The sequence below is a fragment of the Camelus ferus genome, chromosome 12 (assembly GCF_009834535.1).
Source record: "Camelus ferus isolate YT-003-E chromosome 12, BCGSAC_Cfer_1.0, whole genome shotgun sequence".
NCBI classification, from domain to species: domain Eukaryota; kingdom Metazoa; phylum Chordata; class Mammalia; order Artiodactyla; family Camelidae; genus Camelus; species Camelus ferus.
In genome coordinates, this window is record NC_045707.1 from 6,609,687 (window position 1) to 6,629,286 (window position 19,600).

At 40.1% G+C, this 19,600-nt stretch overlaps 1 protein-coding gene across 1 annotated transcript in view; it reads left to right on the forward strand.

The window, feature by feature from the left end:
* Positions 1–194: 194 nt before the first annotated feature.
* The window catches only part of WBP2NL (WBP2 N-terminal like), a 32,067-nt gene continuing 12,661 nt past the window's right edge, over positions 195–19,600 (forward strand). The window contains exons 1-6 of the mRNA XM_006174726.2: positions 195–256; positions 1,053–1,082; positions 10,905–11,013; positions 11,274–11,415; positions 11,609–11,701; positions 15,847–15,957. Of these exons, the coding sequence (XP_006174788.2) occupies positions 195–256; positions 1,053–1,082; positions 10,905–11,013; positions 11,274–11,415; positions 11,609–11,701; positions 15,847–15,957 (547 nt within the window). The remainder of the gene's footprint in view (positions 257–1,052; positions 1,083–10,904; positions 11,014–11,273; positions 11,416–11,608; positions 11,702–15,846; positions 15,958–19,600) is intronic.

Sequence of the window (19,600 nt, forward strand, 5' to 3'; positions counted from 1 at the left end):
CCCATCAGGGCTGTCTGAACACCGACTGCGCCTCCTCCTCTGACCACGGCCCCTCACGTGACCAGCCGCCTCGCCCACCCACTCCCTGCCCTTGCGCCATAATCTCCGCCCTCCCCTTCAGAGCCCCGCCCAACGCTTGGCACAGACCCCGCCCCTTCCCATCTGAGGGGCGGCAGGAGAGGGTCTGGATCCGGATGGCAGTGAACCAGAGCCACACCGAGAACCGCCATGCCGCCATCATCCCTTTTGGCGAAAGGTGCCTGATGGGAAGCTCCGGACGCTGTCACAGGAGGGAGGAGACGCAAGGGGAACAGCCGGCGGCTCTCGAACTCTCAGCGAATCAGAGACTTTCCCGCCTTTTCTGGGCGCTGCACGCTTAGCTCCGCCCTGACGTTAGGGCGCACGCGCCACCTCGCGGGTGCGCCGGATGCGAAGGTGGCGGCGGGCGTACGGGGCTTCAGGCGTGTGTCGCTTCAGAAGAAAGGTGGAGGTGCACTGGTGGGAGTGGAGAGTCGTACTGCCCTTCCGGGTCGCGTGGGGCTGCCGTTGTGAGCCCGCCACCTTTGTAGGCTGACAGGAACAAAGTCCTGGGCTTCTGAAGGTAGAAGAGGCTTGAGTGTAGGTCTTTCTGGAAAGATCCCGAACTGTGTGTGGGGAGGAGCCTCACCCGCAGAACTTCAAACAGCCCTCTTTCTTCTTCCTCCTAACCGAGGAGATGACCGGTCTTACTTTATTGAAAATATCCAGACCATAAGACGTCGCGTCTAGGAAGAATGATGAGCTCTCGGCCTCCCATGGCGGCCTGGGGTTTGTACCTGTCGTTTTGCGTGGCGTTTGGGTGCCTGCCACTCGGCCCTCCTCTCGCCTCCATCAGGCTCAGCCCAGAGCAGCCCGTTTTCACTTCCCCACCTAATGCTTTGACTCCGCTCCACATCTCTCCTCAAAACCCAGCCACCATTTCCCAGAGTCCTTTTGGCTCCTCCAGCAATTCTTAATTATGCTTCTCTCTCTGTCTCGATTTGCCCTCATTTTCCTTTGCTCTTGCTCCACAGTGAGACTCTGAAACCCAGTGCAGTGCTCAGGTGAGACTAAGCTAGATCGCTGTGACTCATCTGTCAGAAAGATCCGTTAAGATAGTACCAAATGCTGATGTCCAGATCTTTTTTTCTATACTCCCTTCCCCAGAATATTTTCTTGACGAATTTATACGCACCATCAAGGCTGTACGACCTCCCTTGCTCCCGAAGGACCTCTGCTGCTTTATGCAGTATTGTAGTAGAAAATGATCGCTCGCCATTCTGACTGCAGTGTCTCCGTACACACTGGTCTAGAGAACTTTGATCTGTGTGCCTGTGGCTCTGTGCCTTGAAGCCGCTTCTGAGCTGACGTTTGGGTGTCTTCTCATTCAGGCTACGGGCTTGTCTTTCTGCTTTTCTGTTTGTGTGCTGGAGGCAGGGAATGAAGCAGGGTTTTTAAAAATTATAACAAATACAGATTTTATGGTCCTTTGAATTGTCTTTGTGGGGTCCTTTCTGTGCACTTGAGTGGTTAATCACAGCCAAGCACTGTTCTAAGGGCTGTATACATGTATCTACTCTGTCTGGAATGAGGATCGGTACTGTTTTCCTCATTTCACAGGTGGGAAAACTGAAACAAAGAGGAAATAATTTGCTTAAAATCATATAGCCATTGCATGTGGGAGACCTTTGAACTTAGGTACTGTGCATTAACTTCTCTACTCCAGCTGCCCCTCAAAAAGGAAAAGGACTGCTTCTCTGCTTTCTCCTCATCAAAGAAAGCTCTGTTGTTGCACTGGCTTCCTGGATTGAAACTACTTTAAAGAAATAGCTGGAGAGAGGGGGAAGATTGGTTGTATTTTGACTTCTCCTGCCTAGTCACAATACACAGTTGAGAAATTCATCACAGCTTGACTGTGATTAGTGGAGATTTTTTCTGATCCCAGCTGAAAACTCATAAATGTATGAGCCAGACTCTACTCGTAAAAAGAGAAGACATTGAGGGTTTTTTTTTAAAAAATCCATATTCTGAAACGTGTGCAGATAATGCCATGTGTGTTCATTGTAGAAAAATTGGGAAACATTTAAAATTACCCCAAATTCCAACATCCAGTACTTTTTACATTTTGGTATATAGCCTTCTGCACTTCCCTCTCTGAAAACACACATTTCCTCACCTCAGACTGCTTTGTAACTTGTTTTTCTCATTTACCAATGTATTGGGAATGCATACCAGTATTAGTATCTGTATCATTATTTTTAATATCTGGTATTCCAGTATGCTTAAATCTTTACTCAAGCCCCTATCTGGGATATTCTGGTTTTAATTTTTCATTGCTATAAACGTTGCTGCAGTGAATTTTTTAAAGACTTATTTCTACCCAACTGTCAAAATGTTTTTTTCAGACATATTCCTGAAAGTAGAATTGTGGGATCGGAGGACATACTTTTTAAAAAAGATTTAAAATATATTTTAAAAATATGAAAAGCTTTGTCAAAATATCTTAAAGTATTAAATATATTTTATATTTTAATATATTTATAAATAGAAATATATTTATTGCAAAATCACCCTACAGAAGTGACATTACATTTACATCTACATTTCTCTTAATACTGAGTACCCAATTTCACCATACCTTTGCCAACACCCTGTGTTAATTTTTGATAGCTCTTTCAGTCTGATAATGGAATCTAAATAATGAAATTTTTTTTAAGTTTTATCACTAGTGAAATTATTTTTGTCATATTGTTATTAGCCATTTATGTCTTTGGTAAATTTTCGTTGTTCATAAATGTTCTTTGTTTTGCTAAGTTGTCCATCATTTTTGTGTGTGGTAAAAGCAACAAAATTTATCATCTTAACCATTAAAAATTGTATATATTTAAGATATACAATGTGATAATTTGATATACTACACATAGTGAAATGATCACTAGTCATCATCTCACATAATTACCATTTTTTGGTGTGATGACAGCACTTGAAATCTATTCTCTTAGCATATTTCTAATGTTCAGTACAGCATTAATAAGTCTGTACATTGGATCTCTAGACTTATTTATCCTAAATGATGGTAAATTTGTATCTTTTCCTGGCATCCCTTCAACCCCAATAACTGTTGTTCTACTGTCTTTCTGTGAATTTGACTTTTTGTTTTTAAAGATTCCACATGTAGGTAAGATCATATAGTATTTGTCTTTGTCTGAGTTATTTCAATTGGCATAATGTCCTCAAAGTTCACCCATGTTGTAGCATGTGACAAGATTTCCTTCCTTTTTGAGGCTGAATAATATTCCATAGTATTTATATACCACATTTTGTTTCTCCATTCAATCACTGATGGCATTTGCATTTAGGTTTCTTCTACCTCTTGATTATTGTGAATAGTGGTGCTATGAATGTGAGTGTGCAAATATCTCTTTGAGACCCTGCTTTCAATTCTTTTCAATATATACCCAGAGTGGGATTGCTGGATAATAGAGTAGTAGTATTTTTAATTTTTAAGGAGACTCCATATTATTCCACAGTGGTTGCACCATTTTACAGTCCCACCAAGAGTGCACAGGTGTTCCAGTTTCTCCATATCCTAGGCAACACTTATTATTTTCTGGTGCTTTTTTAAAATAATAGCCATCTTAATAGGTGTGAGGTGATATCTCATTTGTTGTTTTGATTTGCATATCTCTGATGATTGGTCATAGTGAACATCTTTTCATATTTTTTGGCCATTTAGATATCATATTTGGAGAAACGTTTATTTAAATCCTTTATTCATTTTAAAAACAGGTTATGTTTTGTTATTGAGTTGTAAGGAGTTCTTTATATATTCTGGATATTTTAACCCCTTATCCAATTAACCCCTTATGACTTGCAAATATTCCCCCTCATTCTGGAGGTTGACTTTTCACTCTCTTGATTGTGTCCTTTGATGCACCAAAGTTTTCAAGTTTGATATAGTCCCATTTGTCTATTTCTGCTTTTGTTGCCTGTGCTTTTGGTGTCAAATGCAAGAAACTTGCCAAGTCTAACAGCATGAAATTTCCTGCCTATGTTTTCTTCCAGGAGTTCTGTAGTATTAGGTCTTATGTTTAGTTCTTTGATCCATTTTGAATTGATTTTTTAATATGGTGTAAGAAAAGGTCCAACTTCATCCCTTTGCATGTGGATATCTATTTTCCCAACATCAGTTGTTCAAGAGATTGCCCTTTCCCCATTGAGTGGTTATGACATCTTTGTGGAATTTTGAAGATTATTTGACCATGTACCTGAGGATTTATTTCTGAGCTCTATAGTCTATTCCACTGTCTTTATGCCAGTACCACACTGTTTTGATTACTGTAGCTTTGTGATACATTTAGAAACCAGGACGTGTGAGTCCTCCAACTTTGTTCTTTTCAAAATTGTCTTGGCTACTCAGAGTCCTTTGAGATGCCATATGAATTTTAGAATGAATTTACTTGCGTGTGAAAAAAAATGCTTTTGGGTTCTTGATAGTGACAGCATTGAATCTGTAGACTGCTTTAGTTACTATGGACATCTTTAACAGTATTAAGTTTTCTAATACATGAGCATGGGATGTCTTTCCATTTATTTGTATCTTCTTTAACTTACTGTCTAGTGTCTTTTATTTTAGGCTGAAGGACTTCCTTTAGCATTTCTTGTTTATTTGGTAAAGTTTTAATTTCCCTGTAATTTTTGAAGGATAGTTTGGCCAGATATAGAATTCTTGGTTGATCACTTTTTTTCCTTTTAGCACTTTGAATATGTCATCTTGCTACCTCCATAGTTTCTGATGATAAGTCAGCTGTTTGTCTTATTGAGAATTCCTTGTGCATGATGATTCACTTCTCTTGCTGCTTTCAAGATTCTCTGTATTTGGCTTTCAGCAGTTTGATTATAATGTGTCTTGGTGTGGATCTCTTCGAGTTTATTCTACTTGAGATTTGTTAAGCTTGGATGTATAGATTCATGTCTTTCATTAAATTTAGGAAATTTTTGGCCATTATTCAAAAAGTCTTTATGCTCCCTTTTTTTCTGTCCTCTTTTTCTGCTAGTCCCATTATGTATATGTTGATATGTTTAATTGTGTTCCACAGGTCTATTAGACTCTGTTCCTTTTTCTTCACTCTTTTTACTTTCTGTTACTCAGATAGTAACTGTTAACCTTGATCGACCCATGTTCAAATTCAATAATTCTTCCTGCTGAAATCTGCCATTAAGCCCCCCAATATTGAATTTTTTTATCTCAGTTATTGTAGTCTTCAATTCCAGAATTTCTATTTGATTCTTTTTTATAATTTCTATCTTTTTATTGATATTCTCTACTTGGTGAGACATTGTTCTCAACCTTTTCCATTAGTTGTTTAGTCATTGTTTCCTTTAACTTTTGGAATATATTTAAAATAGTTTATTTAAAGCCTTTGTCTAGTTAATCTAATTTCTGGGCTTCTTCAGGGGCAGTTTCAATTAATTTCTTTTTCTCCTGTGAATGGGACATACTTTCTTGTGTCTTTGTATGCCTTATGATTTTTTTGTTGTTGTTGAAAATTGGACATATTTTGAATTATAATGTGACAACTCTGGAAATCAGATTCTCCCTCTTCCTCTGGGTGTTGTTGCTGCTTGTTGTAGTGGTTTTGTTTGTAGTATTATGTAGTAGTTTTTCTGAACTAATTTTTTAAAGTCTATACTCTGTTTGTCTTGTGTGGCTCTTGACAAATGTGGACTCTTTTCTATTAATTTAGTGGCTTGCTTCTATTAATTTAGTGATTTGACAATTTGCTTACATGTCTGCAACAACAACAACAACAACAACAACAACAACAACAACAACAACCCCAGTCTTTGCAGATGAAGGGTGTGTGTGTGTGTGTGTGTGTGTGTGTTTTGGAGCCTGTATCACTCAGCCAGGCAGTTTAAAACTCTGTCTTATCTTTTACTTTTTACTTAGGCAGAGCCTCATTATCAGCCAGAGGTAAGAGTTTAGGTACTTCTCAGGTTTCTTCTGAGTATGAACTCAGCCTTGAAAATATATGTGTTGTGCTTTCTAGATTCCCACGAACGTGTCAGAGGTTTTCAAAGCCTTTATTCCTCAAAGCCTCTCATTCCCCAGTCTTTCCTTCCTGATTTTTCAGTTTTTTTTTAATTGTTTGCCCCAAATGTCATCCTTTGCCCCAGATAGCAGTTCTAACAGATTTTGCTTGAAATGTTTTTGACACATGTACCCTGGGTGGCTGCCTAAGTCCTGAGAGAGTTCTGAATTAGGCACATGCCCTGAGAGCCAGTCCTTCAGGAAACCACCAGACAGGTCAAAACAGACAATCACAGTTCTCTGAGGTCTGTTCTCCTCCCTCCAGTACTTGGTACCAGTACTGAGAATGTGGATTGTTGTTTTCAAGATTGTTGCCAAGCTGGGGAGTGGAGGAGAGTACCAGGGTAGGTTAAAGTGTACAAAGCTCTCTTATTGAGATTCAACTAGTTTTTTTCTTGATTAAACATCCCCCTAGTTGCTGTAAGCTTTTGATTAGATTTTAGAATTCTGGGCTTATTTTTTATTGAGTAATAGTCATTTTACAATGTTGTGTCACATTCTAGTGTAGAGCACAATTTTTCAGTTATATCTGAACATATATATATTCATTGTCACATTTTTTTTTCGCTATGAGCTACCACAAGATCTTGTTTATATTTCCCTGTGCTATATAGTATAATCTTGTTTATCTATTCTGTATTTTAAAATCCCAGTCTGTCCCTTCCCACCTCCCACCCCCTTGGCAACCACAAGTTTGTATTCTATGTCTATGAGTCTGTTTCTGTTTTGTATTTATGTTTTGTTTTGTTTTTAGATTCCTCATATGAGCAATCTCATATGGTATTTTTCTTTCTCTTTATGGCTTACCTCACTTAGAATGACATTGTCCAGGAACATCCATGTTGCTGCAAATGGCGTTATGTTGTCAGTTTTTATGGCTGAATAGCATTCCATCATATAAATATACCACATCTTCTTTACTCAGTCATCTGTTGATGGGCATTTAAGCTGTTTCCATGTCTTGGCTATTGTAAATAGTGCTGCTATGAACATTGGGGTGCAGGTGTCATTTTGAAGTAGGGTTCCTTCTGGATTTATGCCCAGGAGTGGGATTCGTATGGTAAGTCTATTCCTAGTCTTTTGAGGAATCTCCATACTGTTTTCCACAATGGCTTTCCTTGCTTCCCTCTCCCACTCTTAATGATTTAGATGTCTTCTTTTACAATTTTGTTTATTCTTTTTGTAATTCATGGCAATTATCTCCTTTCCAGTTATGAGTTTCTCATTTTTGTAGCATCCTGCTTCTTTTCTATTTAGAGTAGACCTGTGAATATTTCTTTTAGCATGGGTTTAGTGTTGCTAAACTCTTTTAGTTTTTGCTTGTCTGTGAAGTTCTTTATCTCTCCTTCTATTCTAAAGGATAGCCTTGCTGGATAGAGTATCCTAGGCTGCATTTTTTTTTTCATTCAGGACTTTGAGTATATCTTGCCACTCCCTTCTGGCCTGTAGTGTTTGTGTAGAGAAATCAGCTGAGAGCCTTATGGGGGTTCCCTTGTAACTCACTCTTTGTTTTTCTCTTGGTGCCTTTAGGATCATTTATCCTTGACGCTGGCCATCTTGATTATAATATGTCTTGGTGTGAGTCTGTTTGGGTTCTTCCTGTTTGGGACCCTCTGAGCCTCCTGTACTTTGATATCTGATTCCTTTAGGTTTGGGAAGTTTTCAGTCATGATTTCTTCAAATACCTTTTCAATCCCCTTTGTTCTTTCTTCCCCTTCTGGAGCCCCTATTATGCATAGATTGGCACACTTTATATTACCCCATAGGTCCCTTATATTGTTTTCATTGTTTTTTATTTGTTTTTCTTTCAGATTTTCTGATTGGGTGCTTTCTGTTGTCCTGTCTTCTAGGTCACTTATTCGTTCCTCTGCATTATCTAGCCTGCTTTGTACAACCTTTAGGTTAGATCTCATCTTAGCAAATGAGTTTACTAATTCTACTTGGTTCTTCTTTATAGCTTCTATTTCATTTTTGACATATTTTATATCTCTAAAAACTATTTCTTTTAGTTCCTTCAGTACTTTGATCACTCCTTTTTTGAAATCTTGATCTAGTAGGCCATCAATGTCTATTTCCTTGATTGTGCTTTCAGGGGATTTCTCTTGATCTTTTAATTGGGAGTGGTTCCTCTGCTTCTTCATATTGCTCATATCTCTCTGGCACTGTGGCTTAAGGAGTATCAGTTATCTAGTTCTCCTGGCGATGCTGTGCTCTTAAGGATTTTATTGAGAGGTCTTTGTGTCTTCGCCCTGTTTCACGAACTCAGCTTGCTGTTTCCAGAGGCCCTCTGTTGGCGCTCTCTTCTGTGCTGCTCCCAGTGGCTGTTGGTTCTAGCAGATCGTGCCCCCTCCCAACACTGGGTCAGGTGCTGAGCTCTTATCTGGTGGGCGGGCGGGTCACTCCCCTTCCCGATGCCGCAGTCAGATGCTGCTACTCAGGGGAGGCAGGTGGGCAGATAGCGCCCCCTCCCAGCACCACAGTCAGGTGCTGCGTTCCTGCCAGGAAAGCGGGTTGCCGCCCTCCCTTTCCCGATGCCGGTCGCTCCGCTGCTCTGTGCAGCTGCCCGCTCTACCTCGGGTCGGCATTCCGAAGGCGGGCTCGGAGAAGACCGTGGAACGGCCCTGCCTCTGCTCCGTGCCAAATCTCAGCTCCTTGTTTGTCTTGGTGGCGTGAGTTCTCTGAGGTACCAGGGCAGAAAGATCCTATCTGCCTCCAGCTGTAAAGTCTCAGTCCTGCCTAGGAGGTTGCGGAGCCCCCTGGCACGGATTCAGGTCTCGGCCCTGCCCCCACCTGGGCACTGTGCACAGAAGAATATGGCAGCTGTGGCTGAGCCCCGCCTCTCTTCTCGCAAGAAGTGCCAGTAATAGCGGCGCAGGTCTGAGGAGACAAGGCTATGGCGCTCCTTCCCCCAGGGCACACCAGCCATGTTGCTTTGCTTTTTTCGCAATTTATGGGGGACCGAGGTTCTGCTCCGTATCCCCTCCCAGCCACGGCGCGCAGCCCCCTGCGGTCCCCTGGGGCTGCCTCAGTGCAGCTGCCCCAGTCCTCCGGCCAGCTCGGGATGCCTGCCCTGGCCCCCGCTGCCGGCTCGCGTCTCAGGCTGGGTGTCGCGGGGACCCTTTGTGCCTGTTTAACTCAGTTCTGTCGGTCAAGGGGTGCTCGGGGCAGATCTGAGCCTCAGAGGTTCCTCCTCTGTCCCACTGGCCTCTCTGTTGGAGAGGGGAGACCCAGCGAACGAGTGTCCGTCCTCCTTTGCCACTCCCTCCCCGCGGGATTGGTCCCGCACTGTTTTGCTTTTTCTTCTTTCTTTTTTCCTTTTTTCCTACCAGATTCTTGGCGTCTTAGTCTTTCGAAGAGGGCGATGTTCTGTCGGAGTTCGGCAGGTGTTCTGGTTGGCTGAGTGGGTCCGTAGATGTCAGTTTTGGTGTATTTGTGGGAGAGGGTGAGCTACAAGCGTCCTTCTACTCCGCCATCTTGCTTCCTCTGTCTGGGCTGATTTTTAGAGTTCCCTGTTCCACCATATTTGCTGACATCCTATATTTTCATAATCTCTTAAAAAGCCCCTTTTATCTATATACCACCACCCTAGTTGCAGTTCTTATTACCTCATATCAGGACTATTTTAGGAACGCTTGAACTGATTGTTCTCTCTGATACACCACCACCTCCTTGATCATGTAAGTTCCCTACTGAGACAGCTGCAGCTCACAGTTCCTTCTTGCCTATCAAATGATGTCTCCAAGCTCTAGTCTCAGCATGGCTTCATCTCACTATTCCTCCCAACCTTACTTCCATGCTGTTTTGATGAATCCACACAGGTAGGCTGCTTCCAAGTATGCAGCTTTCTTTCCACTGCATACCTCCGTTAATGCTGCTCCTGCACCTCCATTAATGCTGTTTACTCCCCATCAGATTGTCCCCTACCCTCACTTCTGCCTACTGAAACACTATTCATCTCTTAAGAATGAGCTCAAATTTCAACTTTCCATAAAGTCATTCCTAATTACTTCAACCGAAAGCTAATCTCTCCTTCCACTAAACTGCTGTAATATTTTTGTGCCATTTATGTGATGCTTGCATATATTACTTGCATTATTATCTGTATTCATGTTTTCATTCACTCATTCTTTCAATAAATGTTTTGTAGCACCATTATTTGCTAGGGCTACAGTGGCAAGGAAGACAGACATTGTTCCTAATGATTTTTAGGGATGACATTGAATAAACAAACACATACACATATATGTGTGTGTATACATACATACATACATACATACATACATACATACATACATACATACATATGTATTATAATAATTACTAAGAAAGGAAAGAAAACAGTAGGATTCTATGAGTGAGAACAGGATGAATCCAAGTTTTACAGGTTAGGAGTCAGGGTAGAACATGGCAGGAAGAGGAAACAACATGTCAGAGGATCCTGGAGCACTCTGTGTATGCCTTGCCTTCTTTACCAGAGTCCAAGAAACATTTCCATTAACATAGTGCTTTATACCAACTGTACAAGAAGTATACGAATTAATGAATAAACAATAATAAAAGTAGGTCTGATAAGGGAAAAAAAAAACCCACTGATAAAGAGGGAGAAGAATAAGTGTGAATTGCCAGAGAACAAGATCATTTAAATTACTTTCTATTTTAATAAAATAGCAGCAGCATCATCAGCAAGTAACATTAAAATCTCCCTCCAGGCTAGAAACTGTGCTAAGAACTTTATTTGTATCATTCTGCATAACTTCTAAATTGTATACTGTCTGCTGTTTCTTTTCCACAGTGTCTTGAAGCAATGTTCAGATGTGGACCTCTCCTTCCTACAGCAACCAGTGGGATCCAATCTCTTTAGTGGTACAAAGAGGGGAACATTGTTTCTCACTTCATACCGGGTAATTTCTACTACTACTTTGATCTGATTAACTCTACATTTGTTTTCCTTAAAATGGAGAGAGGTTAAACATTGACTTTCAAAGTGTTTTAAAACATTCTCACTTTGAGATTTTCCATGTTGAGGAGTGGTGGAAAAAAATTGGTGATGTTTCTCAATTAGGCCAGGATGCCAAAGCAGCCTTGACTTTAGAATAGCTCTTCCATGTTTCAATCCATGGACAAATGGCCTTCCTCTTCCTAAGTTTCTTTCCTCTCTTAGGTGATCTTTGTGACTTCACACTCAGTCAACGACCCCATGTTTTCTTTTATGATGCCATTTGATCTGATGAGTAACTGTACCGTTGAACAACCAGTCTTTGCCCCCAACTACATTAAAGGAACCATTCAGGCAGCTCCGGATGGTAAGTGCTCCCCATCAGAAATGTACTTTGTTCCCCAAAAGTTTCCAGAAGGTTTAAGATTCAGACTTGGCTCATGTTGGAATTCAAAGAAAGCTGCCCTGCTTCTTTGGGTAGTGCTTCTCTCAGTTTTTGTGGCAGTCCTGTTACCAGCTGTGCCAGCCTCTCAGTGAGTGTGTACCATTTTTTTCCCCAGGTGGCTGGGAAGGACAGGCTGTTTTTAAGTTAGCCTTCAGAAAAGGAGGTGCCATTGAATTTGCCCAGCTGCTGACGAAAGCTGCCTCTGCTGGTGAGCGATGCTGATAAAAATACTAAGGGCTTTGGATTTTTGAAGCCTGTGTAATTGAAGTTAGCTAGTGAAGATGTCTGGCCTCTCTGGTCAGGCAGCTGGTAATTGCACATATATTCAGCAGACATTTCCTGAGCCTACCGACTATGTGCCAAGTACCATACTAGGTGCTGGGAACACAAGATTTAGTCCGTCCCTATCCTGAAGTAGTTTGCAGTCTATTGGGAGGTTACCATCTGATACCTGAATGACTAATTATACCTGATAGTCTTTTGTCCACTTAAGTGCTGGTCTTACATATCATTGAGCAGCCTCACTTTCAGCCATGTTGCCTCTGGTATGCCTTTTTATCTTCTCTCTTCTCTGGCTTTGCCTTTGCTTCTCTTAGTGGGTTTAATTTAAGTCTTCCATGGGACTAAAGCATGGGAAGAGATACTGTCAAGCCCTGCAGCACTGATATAATGGATGTATTGGAGGACTCTTTCAAACTTGGAATGCAAATAATCTTTTTATGATATATTTTAATTCAATCTAGCCTCACTTTATGCCCCTCAGTCTCTCAGTTTTTGTATGCCAATCCATGGACTTCTTTGTGTCTTGTGCTCCCATCTCTAAGCCTTCGTGCTATTTGCTCTGTCTGGAATGCTCTTCCCTTTTCTCCCTTGCCTTCTATCCCCACCTCCAATCTGTTGAGACTAACACAACCTAGTAGAGATAGACATATGCAAATACATTATCCTGTCTTATGGTATGTGCAGTAACAGAGGCATCGACAAAGTCCTGGGAACACACAGAAGGATGGAGTAAATTTTCTGACTTAGAAGACTGATTGGATCACGATGCTATAAACCATGGTCGAGTATAAGAGATAGTCTAAATTGGAGAGGAAATGAGTTCAGTTATAGACATAGTAATACTAGCTAACGTTTATTGAATGCTAATCATATACTGGGCAGTGTTTCAAGAACTTTACACGTATTAATTTATTTATATTCACAAAAACTTATGATGTAGGTCCTATCATTATCCCCAGTGTGTAGCTGGAGAAACTGAATCAGTGGTTATATAATTTCCCAAGGCTGGAATGATGGGGCTGGAATTTAAACCTTAAACCTACTCTCTCTCTTTTTAAACTTTTAGTTTTGAAAAAAAATCAGATCTATAGAAACATTGTGAGAATATTACAATAAATTCCCATGGACCCTTCATCTAGATTCGCCTGTTATTAACATCTTCCCACATTTGTTTCATGTTGTTCTTTTTTTTTTTTTCTTTTGTTTAACTATTTAGGAGTAAGTCACACAAAGAAAATTTCTTTTATTCCTAAATATTCAAGTGTGTATCTCCTAAGAACAAGGGGATTCTCTTATCTAACCTCAGTGTACTTATCACATCACAGAATTTATCATTGAAACAAAATGATTATTTAATACATAGTTGATATTCAGATTCAAATGATTGACCATTACTATTCCTAATTCTAATACCATTTTTTTTTCCAATCTAGGATTTAATCCCAGATCACAGATTGAATTCAGTTGTCCTATTTCTTTGGTCTCTTTTAATCTGGGCTCAGCCTTTCTTTGTCTTTCATGACATTGACATTTTAAAAAGAATACAGCCTTATTGTTTTGTAGGATGTCCCTTAATTTGTGTTAGTCTGTTTCCTCGTGCTTATATTCAGGTCATATATTTTGGCAAGAATACTGTATAAGTAATACTGTCTACACTTTTTTAAGATTCAGAGTTGGCTCATGTTGGAATTCAAAGAAAGCTGCCCTGCTTCTTTGGGTAGTGCTTTTTTGAGCCTACGCTCTTAAATCCTGCACCATATTAAGTGTGAGGTACATGAGATTCTGGAGGCAGTGAACATACAGCTCGGACCTCCAAAGATGAACTGCATCAAGAACCTGATTTGAAAATCCTCAGCACACAGGTCATCTCTGGAGCCATGTGAATGATGGGCTCATTCAGTGAATTAAGGATGGTATTCCAAGGGTCCTCAACATTTAAAGGATCTTCAGTGAATACTGGGGCTAACTGAGAGGTAGGAGGAGAATCAAGTGAGTTTATTATTCCAGAAGTTAAGCTTCAAGCATTACTGGGTGGTCATCTGTCAGCTCCTGGAGAGATGTTTAGTAAAATAAAAACTGAAAAATGTGCATTGCATGTGGAAATTTGAGGGTGTTGGTGGTCTTAGCAAGAGAGATTTCAGTGAATTGCTGAGAAGAAAGGTGACAGGAGAGACATATTGTAGAAAATTGAGGAGTAAGAAGCCTTTTTACAGTCACCTTTAATAATACAGGGCAAAGATATAAATGCCAAGGAATTCACAAGCTGTTTCCAACTGACAGCAGTTCATGGTCCAGATGGCAGACAGAGTCTGGAAGCCTAATGTTGGATAACAGGGCATCTAGCAGACAGAGGGAGTGTAGCTATGGAGAATCTAGGGATGTCTGGGGAGCTCAGGACAGTTGCATTCTGGGTCTTGAATTGACTCTTATTTTTAACCTCACAGTACTGAAGGGGCTTATTTTTAGGATTATTGGATAAAGGTCAGGCAACTTTAGGGGATCCTTTTTGTGCTCTCACTAAGTTCTGCTTCTTAGCCTACAAAGGTAGGTCAGAGCCTCAGCGGTTGCACAGCCACCTGGAAAGGATTTAAGCAACTTATATGAACTTGGCCCAATATCTGGAACTTCTCTGGGTCTGATTGTATCATGGTTTATGTGCAGAAACCTATGCCTGCTCCCCTGGCAAGAGTCAGGTCTTGTGAGGTGGGCTTCCTTGAGGCCTTTGGAATTAACTAACCTCTCATCATAATTCATGATCTGATTATTTGGCCAGGAAAGATTCCTTCCCCTCTGCAGAGCTGATTTGTCAAGGCTCTTTGATTTATGTTTTTAGCAAAATATATATTGAGTACTTACCATGTGCCAAACACTAGGTGAGACAATTGGGAACACAACAGGGAATGAGATGAGACATATGTACATAGTCCCTTTCTTTGTTAAACCTGCAGTCTAGTGAGAGTCATATAAGAAATAAGCAAACACGTAAGTGAATAAAATACTTATTCTGAAAGAAGATACTCATAGAATATTGAAAAGGAGGGTAACAGGGAAGGATGACAACTTCAGGTTTATAGGGAATTAAGTTAATGCTAGCTATTAAAACAGTAAACCCCAAATTATCAATGGCTTAAGGTAATGAACATTACTGCTTATATAAAGGCCAATGAGCAGAGGTGAAAGGGGGCTCTGTTCCACATAGCCCTTCCAAGACCCAGGGTAATAGAGTCTCTGCCATTGTTAACACATGGCTTCCACGGCCTCTTTGGGTAGCCAGCAGAGAGGGGAAGAGAGTAAAGATCTCACCTGGGAAGTTTTTGTGGGCCCGGCCTGGAACAGTGTACATTACCTCTGGTCCTATGCCATAGGCAGCAATTAGTGTGGCAGGCCGATAATAGCTCCCGAAAGTATCATCCATGTCCTAATCCTCAGAATCTGTGAACGTTCCCTTGTTTGTTAAAATAAAAGTATTTTTAGATATAATTAAGGATCTTGAGATGAGGGCATTACTCTGGATTCAAGTGGGCCCCCAATACCATCAGTGTCCTTATAAAAGAGATGTAGAGGGAGATAAACAGAAGGACTTTCTTGGAATGGTGAGAAAGGATAAGAAAACAAATATATGTATGTTCATGTGTGACTGAAGTGCTGTGCGGTACACCAGAAATTGATACAACACTGTAGACTGACTATACTTCAATTAAAAAAAATACACGCACACACACACACACACACGAAGTACTTTCTTCTATACTGCCATTACATTGGACTTTAAAGGACATATCTTGCCAACTTGATAGAATCCTCACTTGGAAATTTTTTTTCTCAGTACCTTTTATGGTAGGTGCTGTGCTAGGCCTTGAATAAGCACAGGCAAATACACACAATTACCACCTTCAGGAGGCATACAGTCCAGAACAAGGGCAGTGTATGTTTTCAGTCTTGTATCCTGGGAGCATTGTTGGACACACATGTAAGGTGATGGTTGATACTGTGTTTATTTGGTTGATAGCTGCTGTACATCTAGCTTAAAAGAATTAAAGCGTCCTTATTTTGCCAAACTTGTCTTCTAAGCTGCCAGAGGAATGCCACTTGGAAATGTAAATTACTGGTTCGGCCCTTCAGGACTGTATGTTATTACTGCGCCAGGGGGCATGATGTATACCCAACAGACGCCTTGTCCAGGTAAGGTCTGGCAGGGAGGTTCTTCCTGGGAAGTGGAAACGTATGCCAGGGGCTCAAAGATCTATTTGCTGCTAGCTTGCCTCTAACTCTGCTACAGGAGAAGCAGCAGAAGTTTGGGGGGGTTGGAAACTGGTTGAGTCCATGACTTCATGTCCAGACTGACATGCAGTGGCAAGTCAGTAAGTGACTGGACTTCTGTTTCAGGCTGACTTTTAGCTATAATGTACAATTATGGAGCATACCTGGGCAACTCTCATCAGTGGGAACAGTCACTTCCTGCTTACAGCCTAAGCAGAGAACATATGCTCTAGCCCACATCCCCCTTCCCTTTTCACACAAGCATAGCCATCATACTTGTGCCATGCCCTTTAACCTCACTGAGGACTCCAGTCCTGGGCTGTGTGCCCTGTACTTTTTCCTTTAACAGTTGTGCCTGTCAATAGCTGCTGAGTCATGTTCCAGGGAGATGCTAGATCAGTGATTCTCAAATGTGGTCCACAGGCTGTTTGTGGGCCACAAAGGGTGTCCTAACAGGTTGCCAACAGACCCCCAAATGCAGGCCATTTCTTGGGGTTCTCCTTCAAACATGACATGCATGCCTGTCAGCTTCTAGTTTTGTATACAACTGAAGGATAGTTATTTATAACCTTAACGGTTACCTTAGTTTTTAAGGGTTAATAAAATCTAATATTCAAAATCTAAAAGTAAGTGTTGCTAAAGTTTTATAAAAAGTTTTTGAGTTGAAATTCACATAACATACAATTAACCATGTTTAAATGTACAATTCAATGGTATTTAGTGTATTCACAATGTTGTAAAACCATCAGCTCTCTAGTTTCAAAATTTTTTCATCACTCCATAGGAATACCCTATATCCACTAAGTATGCATTCCCCATTGTCCCCTCCCCTCATCTCTTAGTTTCCTCTAACCTGCTTTTTGTCTTTATGGATTTGCCTATTCTGTATATATCACATAAAAGGAATCATACAACATGTGAATTTTTGTGTTTGGCTTGTCTCACTTGGCATAATGTTTTCAAGGTTTGTCCAAGCTGTAGCATGTATTAGTACTTTATTCTTTTTTGTGGCTGAATAATATTCCACTGTATATATATCACAGTTTGTTTATCCATCCAGCCATTTTTGAACATTTGGCTTGTTTCCACCTTTTGGCTATTATGAATAATAGCTGCTATAAATACTTGTGTATAGGTTTCTGTGTGGACTTAAGTTTTCATTTCTCTTGAGTATATAGCTAGGATTGGAATTATTGGGTCATATGGTAATTCAGTGCTTAACTTTTTGAGGAATTAGCCAACTATTTTCCACAGCAACTTCACTATTTTGTATTCCCACCAGCAATGTCCAAGTTCCTGCTTCTCCACATCCTTGCCAATGCTTGGTATTTCCCCCTTTTTGCTTATTCTCGTTTATATTAAAGCCATCCTAGGGAGTGTGAGATGATATTGTGGTTTTAATTTGCATTTCCTTAATGACTAGTGATATTGAACAACTTTTCATGTGCTTGTTGGACATTTGTATATCTTCTTTGAAGATATATCTATTCAAATCCTTTGCCCATTTTTAACTTTGGTATTTTATCTTTTTGTTGTTTGAGTTGTAAGAGTTCTTTTTTTTAAAACATTTTTTATTGATTTATAATCATTTTACAATGTTGTGTCAAATTCCAGCGTAGAGCACAATTTTTCAGTTATACATGAACATATATATATTCATTGTCACATTCCTTTCTCTGTGAGCTACCATAAGATCTTGTATATATTTCCCTGTGCTATACAGTATAATCTTGTTTATCTATTCTACAATTTTGAAATCCCAGTCTATCTCTTCCCACCCCCCACCCCCTTGGCAACCACAAGTCTGTATTCTATGTTTATGAGTCTATTTCTATTCTGTATTTATGCTTTGTTTGTTTGTTTGTTTTTTAGATTCCACATATGAGCGATCTCATATGGTATTTTTCTTTCTCTTTCTGGCTTACTTCACTTAGAATGACATTCTCCAGGAGCATCCATGTTGCTGCAAATGGCATTATGTTGTCAGTTTTTATGGCTGAGTAGTATTCCATCGTATAAATATACCACATCTTCTTTATCCAGTCATCTGTTGATGGACATTTAGGCTGTTTCCATGTCTTGGCTATTGCAAATAATGCTGCTATGAACACTGGAGTGCAGGTGCCATCCTGAAGTAGGGTTCCTTCTGGATATAAGCCCAGGAGCGGGATTCCTAGGTCATATGGTAAGTCTATTCCTAGTCTTTTGAGGAATCTCCATACTGTTTTCCACAGTGGCTGTACCAAACTGCATTCCCACCAACAGTGTAGGAGGGTTTCCTTTTCACCACAGCCTCTCCAGCATTTGTCATTTGTGGATTTTTGAATGATGGCCATTCTGACTGGTGTGAGGTGATACCTCATTGTAGTTTTGATTTGCATTTCTCTGATAATTAGTGATATTGAGCATTTTTTCATGTGTCTATTGATCATTTGTATGTCTTCCTTGGAGAATTGCTTGTTTAGGTCTTCTGCCCATTTTTGGATTGGGTTGTTTATTTTATTCTTATCGAGTCGTATGAGCTGCTTATATATTCTGGAGATCAAGCCTTTGTCGGTTTCATTTGCAAAAATTTTCTCCCATTCCGTAGGTTGTCTTTTTGTTTTAGTTATGGTTTCCTTTGCTGTGCAGAAGCTTGTAAGTTTCATTAGGTCCCATTTGTTTATTCTTGCTTTTATTTCTTCTAGGAGAAATTTTTGCCTATATTTTGTTTTGCCTATATTTTCCTCTAGGAGGTTTATTGTCTTATGTTTAAGTCTTTGATCCATTTTGAGTTGATTTTTGTGTATGGTGTAAGGGAGTGTTCTAGCTTCATTGTTTTACATGCTGCTGTCCAGTTTTCCCAACACCATTTGCTGAAGAGACTGTCTTTATTCCATTGTATATTCTTGCCTCCTTTGTCGAAGATTAGTTGACCAAAAGTTTGTGGGTTCATTTCTGGGCTCTCTATTCTGTTCCATTGGTCTATATGTCTGTTTTTGTACCAATACCATGCTGTCTTGATGACTGTAGCTCTATAGTATTGTCTGAAGTCTGGGAGAGTTATTTCTCCAGCCTCTTTCTTTCTCTTTAGTAATGCTTTAGCAATTCTAGGTTTTTGATGGTTCCATATAAATTTTATTATGATTTGTTCTAGTTCTGTGAAATATGTCCTCGGTAATTTGATAGGGATTGCATTAAATCTATAGATTGCCTTGGGCAGTGTGACCATTTTAACAATATTGATTCTTCCAATCCAAGAGCATGGGATATCTTTCCATTTTTTAAAGTCTTCTTTAATTTCCTTCATCAATGGTTTATAGTTTTCTGTGTATAATTCTTTCACCTCCTTGGTTAGATTTATTCCTAGGTATTTTATTACTTTGGGTGCTATTTTAAAGGGAATTGTTTTTTTACTTTCTTTTTCTGTTGACTCATCGTTAGTGTGAAGAAATGCAACTGATTTTTGAATGTTAATCTTGTAACCTGCTACTTTGCTGAATTCTTCGATCAGCTCTAGTAGTTTTTGTGTGGACCTTTTAGGATTTTCTATATATAGTAACATGTCGTCGGCATATAGTGACAC